This window comes from Trichosurus vulpecula, chromosome 5 (assembly GCF_011100635.1).
Source record: "Trichosurus vulpecula isolate mTriVul1 chromosome 5, mTriVul1.pri, whole genome shotgun sequence".
Taxonomy (NCBI): Eukaryota; Metazoa; Chordata; class Mammalia; order Diprotodontia; family Phalangeridae; genus Trichosurus; species Trichosurus vulpecula.
In genome coordinates, this window is record NC_050577.1 from 164,273,304 (window position 1) to 164,293,435 (window position 20,132).

Below are 20,132 nucleotides of genomic sequence, written 5' to 3' on the forward strand. Positions count from 1 at the left end.
TGAAGCCAGAAAGGCTCATCTTCCCAAGTTCAAATCTGGCCTCAGGTATGTACTAGCTGTGTGACCCTGGGCAAGTCACTTAACCCTGTTTGCCTCAGTTTTCTCATCTGTAAAAATGAGCTGGAGAAGGAAATGGCAAACCACTCCAGTATCTCTGCCAAGAAAACTCCAAAAAGGGTCATGAAGAGTCAGACACAACTGAAAGATGACAGAACAATAACATTCTTTATTACAATTTAATATATTTTGTTAAGAATTTTTGAATTACATTTTAATCTTTATTCTACAGAAAGCCTTTCCCGATCCCTCTAATTCTAGCGCCTTCCTTCTATTGACTATTCACCAGTAATCTTATTGTAGTTTTTTTTTACATAGTTGTTTGAATGTTGTCTCCCCATTAGATTGTGAGCTCCTCAGAGATGGAGACTGTCTTTTGTCTTTCTTTGAATCCCCAGAACTTAACACAGTGTCTAGCACACAGTAGGTCTTAATAAATACTTATTGAATGACTGATGTCTAAAACAATTTAGATTAACAGTAGTGTAAATTTCCTATAGGTGTGACTCAGTCTTCAAGAAACATGGAATTTTAGCATTGAAACATGGAGATAGAGTAGAAAGATATGATAGATAGATAAAATAGATGTAGATATATACACAAGATACATGGAATTCTAGCATTAAAACATGAAGATAGAGTAGAAAGATTAGATAAATAGAGTAGAAAGATAAGATAGACAGAGAGACATACACAAAAAACATGGAATTAGTATTGAAACATGGAGATAAATAGAAAGAATGAGTAGAAAGATAAGAAAGATACAAGAAACATGGAATTTTAGCATTGAAACATGGAGATAGATATGGAGATAGAGTAGAAAGATAAGATACATGTATATGTGTGTGTGTGTGTGTGTATACAGATACACCCCCACACACCCACACCCACACACACCCACACAAAAGAAACATGGAATTTTAGCATTGAAACATGGAGATAGAGTGGAAAGATATGATAAATAGATAGATAGATAAAATAGATGTAGATATATACACAAGATACATGGAATTTTAGCATTAAAACATGAAGATAGAGTAGGAAGATTAGATAAATAGATAGAGTAGAAAGATAAGATAGACAGAGATACATACACAAAAAACATGGAATTAGTATTGAAACATGGAGATAAATAGAAAGAAAGAGTAGAAAGATAAGATAGATACAAGAAACATGGAATTTTAGCATTGAAACATGGAGATAGATATGGAGATAGAGTAGAAATATAAGATAGATGTATATATGTGTGTGTATGTACACAGATACACACCCACACACACCCACACACACACAAAAGAAACATGGAATTTTAGCATTGAAAAGAGCCTTAGAGACTCAGTCTAACCCTCTTCATTTCACAGATGAGGAAAGGGAGGGACAAAAAGGTTGAGTGCTTCGTTTAAAAGCCTGCAGAGCTAAGACTAGAACCCAATTGCCAGTCCATTGGTCTTGAAAAAGAAAAATAACATTAATAATAAATAGATAAACATGAGAAGCCTCTGGACTTAAATTAATGGGGAAACTTGTAATATAAGCATGGTGAGGGAAGCAGAATGAGAAAATGCCTTTGGGGAAGTGGGGACCAATTAGTGTCAAGAGCCTATTCTTCATACTTAGCATTTGGAGAAGCTCTAGAAAATAAACACATTCATTTACAAGGTTTTTTTTTCTTATTTGTTGCCCTTTCTGCTCAGAATGAACCCAAGGCTCTGGGAGAAGTAAGGAGCTGATACCTGCCTTGTAACATACATCAATACAGAGTGATCATACAGAGACATAAATACCTGGGGACTGAAATCACACCTTGGCCAGGTTTGCTGAGATTGCATCTCATGGTGACAACAGCCACTCGCCCATTGTCGCAGGACGCTGTCACCGTGGAGGACCTAATGTGAAGTCAAATGAGAAGTAACCAAACAGATACTAATAAAAAAGCACAAACTATTGCTGACAATTGCACACCTGCAGACCAGACCAACTGAGGCACTACAGAACCTCATTCACTCAGTTTTTCCCTAATTTGCAATATGTGATTATTACAAGGGTTAGGCTAAAGTTTACTCTAAAACCATCTATGGCAAAAAAAAAATCCTGCGCAAATTATTATCTAAAACAAGATTTCAATCAATGGGTATAGTTAAAGAAAAGACTTACAAGAAAAGGCTATTTTCAAGCACTTTACAAGTGTTCACCAGACACAAAAACTTTTATTCCAATATAGGCTCATGCTTTATTATGTTAATTATAAGTCTTATATATTTACTAAAGCAGAGCTTCTATTAGGCAATATTGCAATTATTACTGTTGTTGTTGAATTGTCACATCCTATTCTCCATGACCCCATCTGGGGTTTTCTTGGCAAAGATAGTGGAGCACTTTGTTATTTCCTTCTCCAGTTCATTTTACAGATGAGGAAACTGAGGCAAACAAGGTTAAGTGACTTGCCCAAGAGGACATAGCTAGTAAGTGTCTGAGGCTGGATTTGAACTCAGGTCCTCCTGACTCTAGGGCTGGCGCTCTATCCACTGTACCACCTCACTGCCCAATACTTAGCCCAGTTTATAATATTGTATGTTTTCAAAAGTAATAAAGCTATCAGTCTTCTAAATAATGTATTATTCAGACTCTTCACCAGTTCATTCCTTCATTCAACAAATATTTCAAGCACCAAATATAGGTTGTCCCGAAAGTCTTGACACAATTTTAAATTATTAAAGACTGCATTCTGAATTTTGAGACAGCTTGTATGGGCAAGAAACTGTGGGAGACATAATGATATATAAGAAATAATCACTGCCTTCCTTTCTTATTAATAGTATTGTTGAGGAAGTAAAACTTGTGCCCAAATAAGCATACATTAAGTATTATATTAATTGTTCTAGCCCAATAGTGTCAAATTCAAATAGGAAGTAAATACCTGCAGGTTGCATGTTAATTTAGAAAACCAAAAATTAACATTATGTATGTTGTATTGTATTTTTATTTGTTTTGTTAAACATTTCCCAATTATATTTTAAACTGATTTGACATACTATGTGCAGGTGTTCCCAAGTATGACACCTCTGTAAATCTAGACCATATATTTTATAGGACTTCAAAGAAGGGATACTTCCAAACATGGTGACTCCCTAGGGCATGCTTCCAAGAGCTTCTGATGTCAAACTTTCTAACCAAATCCTATTCCCTGCAATGGCCACCATACTTGCTAATATATACTTAGAACATGTTTCAAAAGCAAAAGATAACCCTGACTCTAAGTGCCTTTGCCTAAATAGATTCAAAAAAACTAAATGACCAAAGAAGGATCAGTTTCCACTTACTTGTAAAAGAAATGTACGTCAGGTATTTGCCTTAATGGAGATGGAAACATATCTTCCTTCACGTTGATGTTGTACAATGTGTTTTCAACAGTTACCCCTAAATCAATTTTTAAAAAGAAGAAAGAAACCATTGAATATTTTTTAAAAGATGAGGTTTTATATCACCAACATGATACCCACAGTGGCTGCGATGAATATGCTGGCGTATTCCCAGGTTTGAATCACAAGATATAACAGACTCTCTTCATTGAAGACAAAACCAAAACATTTGTTCAAACAGCAGAAAGCCAAATCCTTCAGAGCAATGAAGAAATCTACACACATTATCAATGCAAGAGGCACCGCCATCCCCAAGGCTTCCCTCCACCAGGCTTCCCCACAAACTCCCTCCCTCTCTCACTCACGGTAGCTGCTCTGCTCTCTCTGCCTCCTCTCTCTCTCCAAGCTCCAACTCACTGCTCCACCCCTTCAGCAAGCTCCTCCCACCACAAGCTCCATGGGACTCAGGCTTCCATGTTACTCAAGCAGGTCACATGAAAGATCTTCCCATTCCATTAACAATACATTAGCAATACAGGTTTATTAAGTATCTATGCATTTGAATAGCATCTAGTCTTCCTTAGTTGGGAGACCCAAGTTCAAATATTGCCTTACATACTTACTATGTGAACAAGTCACTTGACGGCTCTCAGCCTGTTTCCTTATCTGTAAAATGAGGATAATGGTAGCACCTACCTCGTAGAGTTGTTGTATCAAATAAGCAGAAAGCACTTTGTAAACCTTAAAGTTATATGTAAGTGCTAATTATTATTATTATTTGTTAGTATCAGAGGATCATGGCTCTAGAGTTGGCAGGGACATCTACTCTAACCCCTTCATTTTACAGAGGAGGAAACTGAGATGGAAGGGGATTAAGTGATTTGCCTAAGGGCACACAAGTAATAACCATTAGAGATAAGCTTTCATGACTGTGGCATTCCACCAAGTTCACCTTGAAGAAGCAGCAAGATTCAGGCAAGAACAAGAAACCAATCAAGTCCCATAGAGCCAGAGAAGGAGCCTGAGCTGCTCCTCTCCAATGATTCCATCTACTAAGGCTGGCTACTTTAGAGTGTACTGCAATTCACAGAGGTCAGAGCATCATAGATCTAGAGCCAGAGAAGACTTTAGAGGTCATTTAGTCCAACCTCCTCATTTTATAGAGGAAACCAAGGCCCAGAAAGCTGAACTGACTCATTCCAAATTAACACTTAACAGAACAGGTATTTGAACCCAGGTCCTACAATTCCAAGTTCAGCGCTCTGTGGTGAAAACCAATATAATTCACATGGGATGATGATTTCTAGATGCCATTGCAAGGCTGATCTGAACTGAGGTTGTTGTTCAGTCATTTCAATGTCTGACTCCCATGACCCCATTTGAGGTTTTTTTGGCAAAGATACTGGAATAGTTTGCCATTTCCTTCTCCAGCTCATTTTACAGATGAGGAAACTAAGGCAAACAGGGTTAAGTGACTTGCCCAAGTCACACAGCTAGTAAGTGTCTGAAGCCAATTTTTTTCTATTTTTAATTTTTATTTCATGTAATTTATGGAACAAGCCTTTCTATAACATAGTATAATAAAAAAGATTTTTGAATTCAGGTCTTCCTAACTCTAGGCCCAGCATTCTATCCAAGTGCATCACCAAGCTCTTTCCTTAGCTTATTTTTATAATTACTCTTTTTTTCTAACTACTTTTCCCTATGTCTCTGTGTCAGCACTCCCTAGAGAAAAGGGAAAATTTCTTTCTGCAAAATGAAAAAGTCATCAATAAAATATTGTTGACTGAGCTTGAAGAGCTCTCAGAGACCTTCAGGGCATTTGTTTCTCAAGAAATCTCAGTGCTAGATGGATACAAGGTTTACATGGATGCAAAGAAAAGGAGAGGAAAGGTATACGTTGTCAAACTCGCAGGAGAGGCATCAAGTGCCAACTAAGAAAATGATAGATCCAGAAAGAGGACCGGGAGCCCCAGCTTCAAAGTCCAAACAGTAAGAAATTTCAGCACTCAAGACACTAAGGTCAAAGGACCAGACAGGAGACTGTAACTGATACTGCTTCTGAAATGTACGGTTATGCACCACTCAGCCATAGGCAAAGTAGTCTGGTGCCTGGTTTTCCCTTATCCTTCCTTAATGTGTCTTTTTCATATATTCACTACAGGGCTGGAGCATAGGTGAAAACCACATCAATCAGTTTTGCTATTTGTGAACAATATAAAAGGAAATATCCCTGCCCTAAAGAAAATCATGGTTAAAATAAAGGACTGATCTTACCTGTGGACTTGAATTATTCATGGTACTCTTATCCCATTACACAACATATAACTGAGAGTTGGCAGTACTATTATTTTGAGATTGTTATGCACACACATATACACACATATACCCCATAATACATCTTTAATTCCATAACCTGCACATTTATATATATATATATATATATATATATATATATATATATATACATATATACACACACATATTTTTCCTACCCAGAAAACACTTTTTTTCCTTAACAGCTTTGCTGGTACTCTGAGTTTGAAAATCTTACAAATATTTTATTTTAAATTAGAAACCAAAGAAATGGAAAGACAATTATCATTTTATAGTTTATACAGTGACCTATACAGTGTAAAATTAAAAACCACACTACGCTTAACTGCATTGCCACATCACTGAATTCAAAATGATGAGTGAAACATGCTTGCTCACTGCTTAAAATATGATGATGAAGAAGGATTCAACAGAGAAATGTTGTAACAAAGTTAAGGGAAGGAGCTGGTGTATCTAACTTGATTGAGATTTGCATACCTCTTTTCTGTTTCAGCCTTTAGGTTGAAACATCAGTGCCAGTAAATGAGAGACTTCTGAAAAACTTCTCTGCTGAGATTAATTGTTTGCCAGGATGCATACGGCACATACTGGTTGAAAAAAAATAGCCGTATGAATCTCAAAATATTATAACCAGACAAGCAATGCTTTACCATCATTGGGTTCATTGCTCATTTGTAGTGTTGCTCCTAACTTCTGTGATGCTGCTTTCCTAATTTTGAATTTTCATGGAACCAAATATACATATATACACCTACCTAAAAATATATCTGCAAGGCTGATAGACTGTGAAGACAAAGCTGTTCGGAAGCCCTTGCTTTCAGATGGAATTATAGTTGACTGGCATATAAACGCTCCTACAAAATTGGTGTAATCTTCTGACTCAGCTACCATTTCCTTCACAGTAATATCTGTTATATTGTTAGTACAAATTGCCATCTTCTTCCCCTGAGAAAATAAAGTGAGAGAAAACATAGGCTTCGATGGAGGAAAAATGAAAAACTACATTTCAAATTCACTCACCTTTTACTTCTACATATTTTTGAGGCCAAGAAAGCATCAATGGAGCAATACAAGACCCCACTGACATAGCCACATAGACACAAGTGAAAAATCCTGCTGAATAAAGGGTAATGCTAGAGAAATAGTGATTGTCAGTAACTTCAAACACACAATCTAAAAACAATGCATCTAAAGAGAGAATCAAGCTTCAGAAGGCTATGGGGGAGCAAAGTGAAGAGATTTCATTCTTCTTCTCCTCAATCTTATCCTGAGTTTAACATAAAAGCAATTTGTCAAACTGAAGAAGGAAAGAGTAAAACCAAATTACAGCCAGTCACTCAAAGGTTTCCAAAAAATCCTCACAGAAGGACTGAATTCTAAGCAGTTGGTCATTCCATTACCATGTATTCTTCCAACATCATGATACCAAAAATATTCATTCACTTGCTTTCATTTCAGTTATGATGTTTGTCTACTCAATTAAACATAATAAATGTCTTAAAATTGTCCTACCCTTACCCCATACCCTTCGCCCCCAAAAAACCCTTAGCAAAGACACTCAGCAGAAATATTTTGGCAATCAAAACAAGCCTCTTTAAAAGACAATAATAAAACATACTGAGAGATCCTACAGAAGTTTAATTCTGCTCCAGGGTTCCTAGCAAGAAATGTAAAAGTTAAGCATGACTATTTTTTATCATGCTTATGTATAGAGCTTACTTACATCCAATTCATTTCAACAAATACCTATTAATCATTATTATTTGTTAGGCTTTTCAGTGAAGATGCTGTGACAAGAGAAAAACCCCAGGAGATGGAGTTTCTGGGTAATAAATATTCAACTTATTCATTAGGCTGGCTAATAATCAATAAATTGACAATCAGTGGTTTCTCTCGGTAAGCAAAGGCAAAAACACGGAGAACCTAAAAGCCTTAGATATTTTTTGAAAGGGAATGCCCCAGTCAAGTGAAAATCAACTCTGATTGGTGGACATTTAATGAGAAGCTTGACTAGAAGGCTTAAGGTCTTCTTGCTAAGAATGTAACTTTATCGTGAGACTCAGCAACTTTCAGCAACCTGGACAGGAGAATCCATCTCTATCCAGACCACTCTGGTTGGTTTCCTCCTTCATGAGCTGGATCACCCTAAACTCTAATGGAGGGGTACAAGGACAGGGGCTCATCCCCCCCAGGCCTAGACTAGATTCTATTTAAACAGAAGTTGGATCTCCTAGTTAGGTGGGGTCCTGTCATCTGATTGAAAAGCGTATTTCCCTGAGGACTAGGACAATCTCATCAGTCAGTCATGTCCTTCAAAGTCTGACTTTTTACAGGGGCTGAACCTTAAATGAGGGAATAGAGAGAAAAACCTGGATCCCAAAATAATAATTGGTTACAAAACAATTTCTCTGAATAAGAAAGAAAAATGAACGAGTTCCTGAACTCAAGGTATTTACATTCTGTAAGGACAAAATATATATTCAGAAAAGAAATACCAAGTAATTTGAGGTGAGAGAGAACACTAGCAAATGTGGAGTTCTAATCTTAACATAGGAGATGGCTCCTAGACTGAACCTTGAAGGAAGATGAGAATTCCAAGAGGCAGAGATGATAAGGAAGAAATGCATTCTAGGTACAGGGAAAAGGCAGCCCATGCAAAAAGTATGGCAGTACCAGATGGCATGTTAAGCTTGGCGATTAGCAAGTAGGCTAGTTTGGCTGGCATGATACAGAGCTGGTGAAGAGAAGCAATAAAAAATAAGTTTGGAACAGCAGGTGGAACCAGATTGCAGAGGGCTTAAAATAATGCCAAGCTAAAGAATGTGTATTTTATCCTACAGGCAATGGGGAAAAGGGAAAGAAACTGGAATCTCCATCATATTTATAATATCTAGCATTTATATAGCACTTTAAGGTTTGCAAAGTACTTAAATATGTTATCTCATTTGATCCTCACAAAAATCCTGTGAGGCAGATGCTATTATTATCTGTTTTACAGATAAGGAAACTGAGACTGAGAAAGGTAACGTGTACACCTTAAACATTCTGTCTCATAGCATATGATTGATGTACCTGTTGTGTTCTCTCTATTAGATTATAAACTCCCTGAAGGAAAGAAGTGCTCCATTTTTCATTTTTATATTCCTAATGACTTACCCAGTGCTTCTTAAACTGTGGGTCGCAACTCCATATGGATTGCTTAAAAAATTTGGCAACAGTAAAAGGTTTCTGAAAGCATAATGACCAAAAATTAATTGATTTAGTTAATTGAAGGTGTTTCTGGCAGCACTTGCCCATGTTGCATCACACAACTTCATTACAGCCTTGTTTCTGAACACAAAGCACGCACATTTTGCACTGCATATTCCCTCAGGCCACGAAACAGGAGAAAAGGGGTCATGGGTAGAAAAAGTTTAAGAAGCCCTGACTTATACAACATACGCTTCATCAATATTTGTTGAAGGAAAGAATTGATGAATGAGATAGTTTGGGTATTTTCAACCTACTACTTTGGCTCTTCCCAATCCTAATGCTGCCCTACTTTTACTACCTTATTTCATGGTACTTCCCTGCACATAGAGTATGTTCTAGCCAAATTGAACTAATGGCTATCCCCTGTATATATCCTGCTTCCATGCTTTTGTGTAGACTGATTTTTACGCCTAGAATGAATCTCCCAGACCTCAACACTGCCCCCTTTCATTTTCAGCTTTCAAGTCCTAACTATGCTTTAAAGGATCCAATTCAATTGTTCCCTCTTCAGGAAAGTCTTCCCCAATTCTACAATGGAGTCACTAATAATCCCTGAGTTGCCAGATCCAATGGCCTTTTCTCAACCTTCATTCTCCTTGACCTCTCTGCAGCAGTTGACACAAATGATCACTTTTTCCTCCTTGATATTCTCTTCTTTCTAGGTTTTCAGGTTCCCATTCTGTCCTAGTCCTCTTCCTAATTCTCCATTTCAATCTCCTTTGCTGGATTCTCTTCCAGATCACATCCTATAACCATAGGTGTCCCTCAGGATTCTGTCCCGGGACCTCTTCTCTTCTCCTTCTATAAAATGTCACTTGGTAATTTAATTACCATCTCTATGCTGATAATTCTCAAATCTACTTATCCTGCCTCAACTTCTCTGCTAACCTCTAGTCTTGCATCTCCAAGTGCCTTTCAGAAATCTCAAACTGGATGTCTAATAGACATCTTAAACTAAAAGGTTCCACATAGAACTCATTATCTTTCTCTCTAAAGCCCTCATCACTTCCCACCTTCCCTCTTACTACGGAGGGCAACATCAAACTCCCAGTCTCTCAGACTAACAACATAGGAGTTATCCTCAATTCCTAACTAACACCAAATACAAGTTGTTGCCAAGGCCTGTTGATTTAATCTCTGCAACATTTCTTGTATATGCACCTTTCTCTCCTCTGACAGTGCCACCACTATGGTACAGGCCCTCATTCTGGATTATTGCAAGAGCCTCCTGAGAGTCTGCCTGTCTCATTTCTCCCAACTCCAATCCATTCCCCATTCAACCCCCAAACGAATTTTCCTAATTCTCAACCATGTCACTGCCCTACTCCATAAATGCCAATGCCTCCCTTTCACCTCCAGGATCAAATACAAAATTTGGCTTTTAAAGTCCTTTATAGCCTAGCCCTCACCGACCTTTGCAGTCTTTTTACACCTGACTCCCTATCACATAACCTTCAATCCATTGCACCAGCCCTGGAGTCAGGAGGACCTGAGTTCAAATTCGTTCTCAGACACGTGACATACTTACTAGCTATGTGGCCTTGGGCAAGTTACTTAACCCCAATTGCCCTGCCTTCCCCCCTCAAAAAAAAAAAGACACTCCATCTCTCAGACCAGGGTATATTCTCTAGCCATCCCCAAGGTCTGGAATGTTCTCTTTCTTCATCTTTGCCTGACTTCTCTGGCTTCCTTTAAGTTCCAACTAAAATCCTATTTTTTTACAGGAAACCTCTCCCAACCCCTTTTAATTCTAATGCCTTCATTCTGTTCATTATTTCCTATTTATCCTGCAGACAGTTTGAGAGTATATGTATATCTATACAAATATATATATGTATGTATGTGTATTTGTTTGCATCTTGTCCCCTCCATTATATCATAATTCCTTGAAGTCAGAGATTGTCTTTTACCTTTCTTTGTATCCTTAGTGCTTAGCACAATACTTGGCACATAGTAGACATTTAAAAATGATTATTGATTGATTTAATTCCCTGACTTCCTTCAAGTCCCAGCTAAAATCCTAACTTCTAGAGGAACTGTCTTTTACCTTTCTTTGTATACTAGCGCTGGTGCCTGGTCCAGTGCCTGACACATAGTAGATGCTTAATAAATGTTTACTGATTAACTGACAGATAAGAAACTGAGGCCCAGAGAAATTAATAGTATTACCCAAGGTCACTAGTAAGTGGCAGAGGTGAGATTCAACCCCAAGTCCAAGGACTCTGAGTCTGTCATATACTCTGTCTAGCTTTGTATTTCACTGTATTCCAGATTAGTTAACCTGAGGCCTAGACAGGTGAAGGGATTTGCCCAATGTCACAAAAGGGAGAAGAGAAGAGAATAAGCACTTATATAGTACCTACTGTATGCCAGTCACCATGCTAAGAGCTTTTTACAAACATTACTTCATTTGATCCCCATGACAACGCTGCAAGGTGGATGTTATTATTATCTTCGTCTTGTTTTTTTTTTTGTTTCTGGGGGTTTTTTTGGCAGGGCAATTGGGGTTAAGGGATTTGCCCAAGGTCACACAGCTAGTACATGTGTCAAGTATCTGAGGCTCGATTTGAACTCCTGACTCCAGGACCCGTGCTCTACTCACTGCACCACCTAGCTGCCCCTACTATCTTCATCTTATAGTTGAGGAAGGTTATGGAAACAGAGGTTAAGTGACTTACCAGGGATCACACAGCTAAAACATGTCTGGGCCTGAATTTGAACTCAGGTCTTCCTGACTCCAGGCCTAGCACTTTATTCACGACACCACTGCTGACAGAGGTAGTCAGAGCGAAGATCCAGTCCTAAGGCCTCTGATTCCAAATTTAGTGCTCCTTCCCCTGTTCTACGTTGTCATGCTTTGCTAATTTTTTTTTAATAAGTTGCTTTCACTCACAAAACTGTAAGCTCAACAAGATTGGAACTGTCATTCATTTCTATATATCCTAATACTTAGAAAAATGCTCTCTACAAAGACACTTACTAAATCCTTAACAAGCTTTTTTTTTTTACTCCTATTTGTACTCTCAAAGTCATGCCACATTAAAATGACACAAATTAAAATGGGGGATTTTAAAGCTGAAATAGAATGAGCATAAGAAAAAGGAAGAGGAGGAAGCAAATAGAAAAACAGATAGAGAAAAGGAGATGGCAGAAGAGTGGGAGAGGAAAGAAGAGAAAGAAGAAATTAAATGGTGAGAAATAAATGAAGGGGGAAATGTGGGAAAGAGAAGACAAAGTGGAGAAATAAAATATAAATAAACCTAAATATCTAAGCCCTGGGGACATAACTCACCATTTAACAAAAAAATTTCTGAGAAAACTGGAAAGCAGTTTAGAAGAAACTGGGCCTAGACAAACATCTTATAATATATACAAAAATGGAATCAAAATGGATAAGTGATTTAGACTTATTTTGCAAGTAAATTAGAGTATGGGGAAAAAAAATTCCCTATCAAATCTGTGGTTAAGGAAAAAATTTATGATCGAAAAAGAAATAGAGAAGATCACAGGAAGTAAAATGAATAATTTTGATTACATGAAATTAAAAGGGTTTTGTACAAACAGAACTAATGCAGCCAAAATTAGAAGGAAAATGGGAAACTGGGGTGAAAATGTATAGCAAGTTTCTCAGATAAAGGTCCCATTTCTCAAATATATAAGGGACTGAGCCAAATTTATAAAAAAAAATAAGAGCTATTTCCCAATGATAAATGGTCCAAAGATATAAACAGGCAGTTTTCAGAAGAGGAAATCAAAGTTATCAATAGTAACATGAAAAAATGTACTGTCACTACTGATTAGAGAAAAGCAAATTAAAACACCTCTAAGATATAACCTTGCACATATCAAACTGGCTAACATGACAGAAAAGGAAAATGAAGGGATGTGGGAAAATGAGGACATTAATGCACTCTGTTGGTAGAGTTGTGAACTGGTCCAATCATACTGGAGAACAATTTGAAATTACACCAAAGAGCTATTAAATCATGCATATCCTTTGACCCAGGAATACCACTACTAGGTCTGTATCCCAAAAAGATCAAAGAAAAGCGGGAAAGGACCTATTTGTACAAAAATATTTATAACTTCTCTTTTTGTGGTGTCAAATTTAACATTGGTATCCATTGAGGAATGGCTGAATGAGTTGTGGTATATGATTGTGATGGAATACTATTGTGCTATAAGAAATAATAAGCTTTATATGAACTGATGCAAAGTGAAGTGGGCAGAACCAGGAGAACATCATATATGGTAATAGAAATATTATAACAATGATCAACTGTGAAAGACTTAGCTACTCTGATCAAAATGATGATCCAAGACAATTTCAAAGAACCCATGATGAAAAATACTGTCCACCTCCAGAGAAAAAAACTGATAAACTCTGAGTGCAAACTAAAGCATACTTTTTTTTCACTTCCTTTATTTTCTCATTTGTGTTCATATATGTGTTTTCTTTGCAACATGGTGTAAGGACAAGCAAATTGGGACTTTTTGCTGTTTTTTCTTTTGCAGTGCTTCTCAGCACTAAGGCAATCAAGTGCCTTAGAGTCTTGCCTTTGTTTCAATAAATAGTCTTTGATTGAATCAAGAGTCTTTGATGATCTGCTTAAGTCACAAGAAAGCCTAAGTCACATGAGTTTGAGTCACATGGTTGTGACACCCTCTGACCCTGAAGAAGCATGTGCATATATACTCAGAGGTTAGCATTTTGCTTTGAGGGTTCACTCACTGGAAGAGTGTTTGTGGGGAGACTCTGGGTAGTTGTTAAGGAGCACCCCCCCCGGCTTTGAAAACCCAGACGCTGGTGCTTTTCTCTCTGGTAACTATGAATGTATTATCTTGGTCAGACAGCTAGAGGCCTGTCTGTTGATTTGTTTTATTTTCTCTGCTTATAATTTCTGTTTATAATTTCTATTTGTATTTTCTCTGAAGTTCAGGGTGCTGACTTTTTCCCCTGAACTAAGTGAATGATGTATGCATGTTTAATTAAAGTAAGATTGTTAACCCCTTAAAGTTGTTTTCCTTAGAAAAGCAGATCAAAGAACCTGTGCTAGCAGCCCTCCTGTGTGCTAGTCTTATTGGCCTCCACAGTCACTGCAAGCAACATTGTTGTTACACATGGCTAGTATAAAAATATGTTTTGCAAGATTTTACACATATAATCAATATCGTTGATTGCCTCCTCAAGGGGTGAGGGAAAGAATTTAAAACTCAAAAAATTTTTAAATGAATATTTTAAAATTTGTAAATATAATTGGAAAATATTAACAAAAGAAATAAAAATTATTTAAAAAAAAAACAAAATGCAAGTAACGCCCTGCATACACAAAATTAGAATATGACACTGTAGCCTACGTTTTTAAGTCTATTTTAGATGATGACCCACTCAGGGTCACATCCTCAGTTTTACTCTCTTGGTATGAGATGCTACATAGTACCACTGTGCAGCTAATAATACTGGATAAAGACAACTAGGGGCATGGGTATGAATGATAGAAGAAGAAATAAGGACAACAGTATATTAATTTCCCAGTCCCTCCCAAACTTGCAAAAAAGAAAAGAAAGGTAGGGAAGGGAAATCAATTCGTATTGCACATATTATCAAACTAAAATGGTGTGTTGATTAGTTTTACTGAAATGCTTCCTCTCCCCCTTTCTTTTTCAATCTTTGTCACAAGGGATGATTCTCTAGCGAGGTGAGGATGGAAGGATATATTGGGAAATAAAGGTAACATAAAAAACAGAAGACATCAATAATTTTTTAAAAGGATCAGACCTAAAATTCTGTGACAGCCAATTTGCTACAAACTGATCTTCAAAATTAAAAATCAGATTTATTTCTGATGCTTTAACAGAAATCACTGTGTAGTATGATAGAATCATAAAAATTAGAGGATCAAAAATCTAGAGGTCGATGGGACCCCAAAATCCATTTACTGAAACTCTCATCATTTGGTAGGAAATTGAGGATTGGGAAGGCTAGATGATTTGCCCAGAGACTCACAGGTGTGCGGGGGCGGGGGGGGGGGGGAGCAGTTCAGAATTTGAACCCAAGACCTCTGACTCTGAAGCCAGTGACTTTCTACTGTACATTGCTACCTCTTCCTGATGACTATAGTTGTCATTACATAACATTGCTCTATTTTGATTTGGAAAATGTCCTAAAAGGTCAGCTGCTTCCAATGTCTTATTAATTAATCAACCTTAAAAATCACATTGTCTATAAAATGAACAGAATAAAGTAGGGAACATTAAAACCATGGTTACCTAAGAAATAATTGGCATTGATGAGACTGACATAACTTTTGTTTTTAATTTTTAAAGGAATTTTTCCTGCATAATATGCCTATCACTTCACCCATTGCTTCTGGAGTCAAATTCTTTGTTGGCTCAATTAAAGAATGGACAAGGCAGCTCTAATGTGACAAGTGACTCTGAGCAAACTACACTCAAGTCCTGACATTTTTCTGAGAGTTTTCATGCAGCCTTTTCCTTCCTTGCCAAGACAATAAAATACCAACTCAATTAAAGCTGAAAAGCTACTCCAATACCCACCCCCCAACACCCTCCTGTACACACGCACAGACCACACTTGACAGTCAGAGCTCACCTCATGACCACACAGGCTGATGTTGAAAAAGTGGAAGTATTTGGTTCCTTTGGACGTGAAGCTCGGGCCATTCATTAATGAACCAACGCTGCTGAGGTTGCTGAAGTCATAGTGCAAACTCTGGTTTTCTTTCATGTAGGACAGGGAGCAGTCACTATAGCAAACTGTGTGGTCCTTTGGTAGGAGATGAAAAGACAAATACAAAAACAAGAAGACAGGAGAAATCATTGCTGAGTGAGGACAGCATCAGAAAGTTCATTCTACTCAACAATATACTTTGTAACAAGCTCTTATAGACCTGCCTCAGAAAGTCTCCTGTTTCTTCCCAGAATTCCTGAGCTCTGGCTCTTTTTCCTCAGGTGGGTTTAGACGCAATTGACTATACCCTTGTTAAGCACCTACAATGAGCCAGGCACTGTGTTATGAACCATGGCTAACAAGACAAAAACTAAATAGTTCCTGCCCTTTGGGAGTTTGCTACATTTGGCTGGGACAGGAATTCCGAACGTTTTTTGTGTCATGATCTCATCTGACAGTCTGGTGAAGCCCATGGAGCCCTTCTCAATGTTAAGTGTGTGCATATGTTATAAATGTGTGTATGTACGTCATACATAAGCGTGCATGTGTATCTATTAGTATGTGTGCATATATGGGCATGCATATCACTGTATATGTATTACATATGTGTTACGCATATATGTATCAGTATTGTGCTGTATATGTGTGCATGTGTTATATGTGTGTACACATATATGTATACATGTATGCATATATTTGGAGACTGGGTCTCCCTACTTCACCCAGGTTAGGCTACTCACTGGCTCCATCCCACTACTGATCGGTATGGAAGTTTTCACCTACTCTATATTCCCTGGCCAGAGCCACTTCACTGCTCCTTAGGCAAGTTGGTGGTTCCCTCCTCACCAATCCTGGGGCCTCACCCCATTAATGTCAGACTTGGTGCTGTCACTTAGCTTAGCCCACCAAAGCTAGAACTCCTGAGTTCAAGAGATCCACCAGCCTCAGGTCCCTCAGTAGCAGAGATTATAGGAATGTACTACCAAGAAAGAACAATATTTTAAATGCATAAAATGAAATACACAGTATTACAAAGAAAACCAATTATATTAAAATACTGTTTAAAAAGAAAAAAACAAGCTCATGGATCTCAATTTATTAACTCCTAAAGGAGGAATGAGAGTGAGGGGGAGAGCAAGCATCAAAAATAAATCTATTTTTTTTTCTTTTGAAGATCAGTTTGTAGTAGAATATTAAGTTGTCATGGAATTTTAGATCTGATACTTCAAAAATGTTTTATTTAAATCTTTTGTTTTTACATCCTTTTTATTTCCAACTATAATAAATAAGATAGGAATAAAGATATGACTTGTGAGAAGAGAACTATGATTGTAACTAAGAAATAAAGTACTTTGAACTAACATTGCCTTTTCAACTGAGAATAGCAACAAGTGTCTATGTCCTATGCCACCCTTCCCAACATCTCTTCCGACCAAGAGGTTCTCATAGCAAGTAGGAGCCACGGTGTAATAGCAATTAAGTTGGGACTTTCTTACTGTTTTAAAATGATTAATTGTCTTTGGTTGAGCCTTACCAGGTGCAAAGCCCCAGGCCCAAACCCCTATCTACTAGGTGCTAAGCCTATGTGGGTGTGAAGCTCTCAGTGTCCTAAGGGGAGTTGCTAAGACCAGAGCCAATAGTAGGAGCCTCAGTTCTGGTCGCTCAGATGATGTTTGATGACGGCTAAAGAGTGCATAAAAAGAAAGAACAGAACTATTTGCTTGGGCCTCTCACTGTTGGAGGTGTGCTGATGTGGAGACTCTGGGCAGTTGTAGTTAAGAGCCCTCCACCTTGTAAACCCAGATGTTGGGACTTTGTTAAACCCTGGTAACTATGCATTGAGATTTGAATCAGACAAGGTCTGTCTGTTGATGTTTGTCATTTGTTTGTATTAGCTCTGAAGTTCAGGGCTCTGGCTTTTTCCCCTGAACTAAGTGAATGATATTTGTATGTTGGACTGAAATAAAATTGTTAACCCCTTCAACGCTACTTTCCTTAGTAAAGCAGATCAAAAGAATCTGTGTTGGCAACTTTCTGTACGCTGGTTATTGGTGGATCTTACACCCCTACAGCAGCTGCTAGCAGATTGTTGCTACACATGGCCACTTCAGCTTGTCATAATGCTTCACCTCAACGTTCAAGACTTTGTGGGGACTGGCTCCTCCTCCTCCCCTGAGTAAGCTGGAGTAATTTGTGAGCAGCTAAGAGATAGGGACCATATTGCTGTTGTGTGTTCTCTGAAGGAAGCTAGAGATTCTATGAGGCAGAGGCAAGGAAAAGCATTGCAGGAATGGGAGCCCACATATGCGAAGTCATAGAGTTGAGAGAATGTTCTACAGAGAACTGAAAGGGTAGTTGGAAGCCAGAATGTGGCTGAGAAGTTTGCTGTTTATGCTGGAGGTAATAAGTTGTGATCTTTGAATGGTGGGTAACATGGTCACACCTACCATTTAGGATATCAACTTGGCCGCTGTATGGAAGTTAGATTAGAAATGAAAGAGAATGGATTCAGGGAGACCAATTAGGAGGCTATTGTCATAGAGAGAGGTGCCATGATAAGGGCATGAAGAAGGGACATGATGAGGGCATGAACCAGGATAGAGGTTACATGTTTGGAGAGAGGAGACATATTGAAGAGACACTGTGGAAGCAACAAGGCTTGGTGAGTGACTGACTATGGGGATAAGGAAGAATCTAAGGTAACTTTAAAGTTGTAAACCTAAGTGAAGATAAAGGTAGTGGCAGTGCCATCAATAGAAATCATGAAAGAGGAAGGAAGGGTGGTTTGGGGAAGAAATAAAATGAGTTTTATTTAGGACACGGGGAGTTTTGGATGTTGCAGGAAATCCAGGTGCCGGTATCCATCAGGCAAGTTGTAACTAATATAGGACCAAAGTTTTAGAGAAAAATTAGGTCCAGATAAATAGGTTGGGGATGCGTCCACATAATTCAGAATGTCCAAAAAATAAACAGAAAAGTTTAAAAGAAAGACATTGTTGGGCTTGCTTTATGCCAAAAAGCAAAATACAAATTCCCTGACATCTGGATTTGTCATTTTCTTCTCTACCTATGACCATCCATTGTTGGCTCTCACACCCCAGGAGGATAAATTTGAGATTCTGTGGACATCTCCTTCATATAAGGTAGAATTTATTTTCTCTGCCTTGGTTATTTTCTTCCCTCCCACTCAAAGGGGCTTTTAGAGGTGGGAATCTGAATGCAAAAGAAGTCTCCAGGAAATAGTTCCATGGATTTCAAAAAAATGCAGTACAGGGATTTTTCTTTCCATTTGGGAAGGTTAGAGACAATAAAGTGTATAGTGAACTTTGAACCAAGAACAGCTGTATAAGCATGAGGAAGAAGAGGAAAAGGAAAGGGAGAAGGGGAAGGGGGCCAGACAAAATGACCAAAGACTGACCCCTCAGTCTAAAATGCTATGATTTTATACAAGACTTTTGAGTAAATGCAAGAGAATCTCAATGAGTGTTGATTTAGTAATAGTTTAGATCAAGTTTTTCTTTTACCATAAGGCAAAATGAATCAAATAACCAGTACTGGCTAAGAGGAAGACATGACAGATACTCCACCCACTATCCTTTTTGGAAGCTCTGGCCCTGAAGGGGTAGAGGCATTGACTAAGGGAAAGTCATTACCAGCCAGCTGAAGAGAAATTGGAAAATAATGGTACTACCTACATTCCAAAGGTAGGGGCTAGCTAAGAGGGAGTAGGTGGCTTGCCTATTATACTAGCCACCTCCAATCATGTTATTACAGCCCCAAAGTAAAAAGGACAATTTAATTTTGTAGGTAGGACAGCTAGGTGGTACAGTGGATAGAGTGCCAGGCCAGGAGTCAGGAAGACTCATCTTCCTGGTTCAAATCTGGCCTCAGCCATTTACCCCCTGTGTGACCCTGGGCAACTCACTTAACCCTGTTTGCCTCAGTTTTCTCATCTGTAAAATGAGCTGGAGAGGAAAATGGCAAACCTCTCCAGTATCTTTGCCAATAAATTCAACCCTAATACATGAAGGAGATGTCCAGAGTCTCAAACTTATCCTCTTCAGTTGTGAGGGTCAACAGTGGATGGTCATAAGTAAAGAAGAAAGGGACAAATCCAGATGCTAGGGATTTTGTCTTTTGCCTTTGGCACAAAGCAAACCCAATAATTTTTTTTTCTCCTTTTCTATTTGGTTTTTGGGATCATTCTGAACCATGTAGATGAATCTCCAAATGATATCATAAAGAGTTGGACACAACTAAAATGACAAAAACAAAACAATAAAATTTGAAAGTGTCTGCTTATGTCCTGGTGAAAAAGAAGATCTCTTGTGGACACTTCTAGGACTGAAAGGATATTTAACATAAAACTATGTTAGCAATATGCAAAATTCAATATAATTCAGTTCAACAAATACTTGTAAAGCGTGTAATGTGTG

The 20,132-nt window shown here is 38.0% G+C and overlaps 1 protein-coding gene across 1 annotated transcript in view; it reads right to left on the bottom strand.

Annotated features, from left to right (window-relative positions):
* The window catches only part of ELAPOR2 (endosome-lysosome associated apoptosis and autophagy regulator family member 2), a 196,938-nt gene that overhangs the window by 24,774 nt on the left and 152,032 nt on the right, over positions 1-20,132 (bottom strand). The window contains exons 15-18 of the mRNA XM_036762173.1: positions 15,619-15,792; positions 6,509-6,698; positions 3,378-3,474; positions 1,842-1,943 (exon numbers count right to left, since the gene is read on the bottom strand). Coding sequence (XP_036618068.1) covers positions 1,842-1,943; positions 3,378-3,474; positions 6,509-6,698; positions 15,619-15,792 — 563 coding nt within the window. The remainder of the gene's footprint in view (positions 1-1,841; positions 1,944-3,377; positions 3,475-6,508; positions 6,699-15,618; positions 15,793-20,132) is intronic.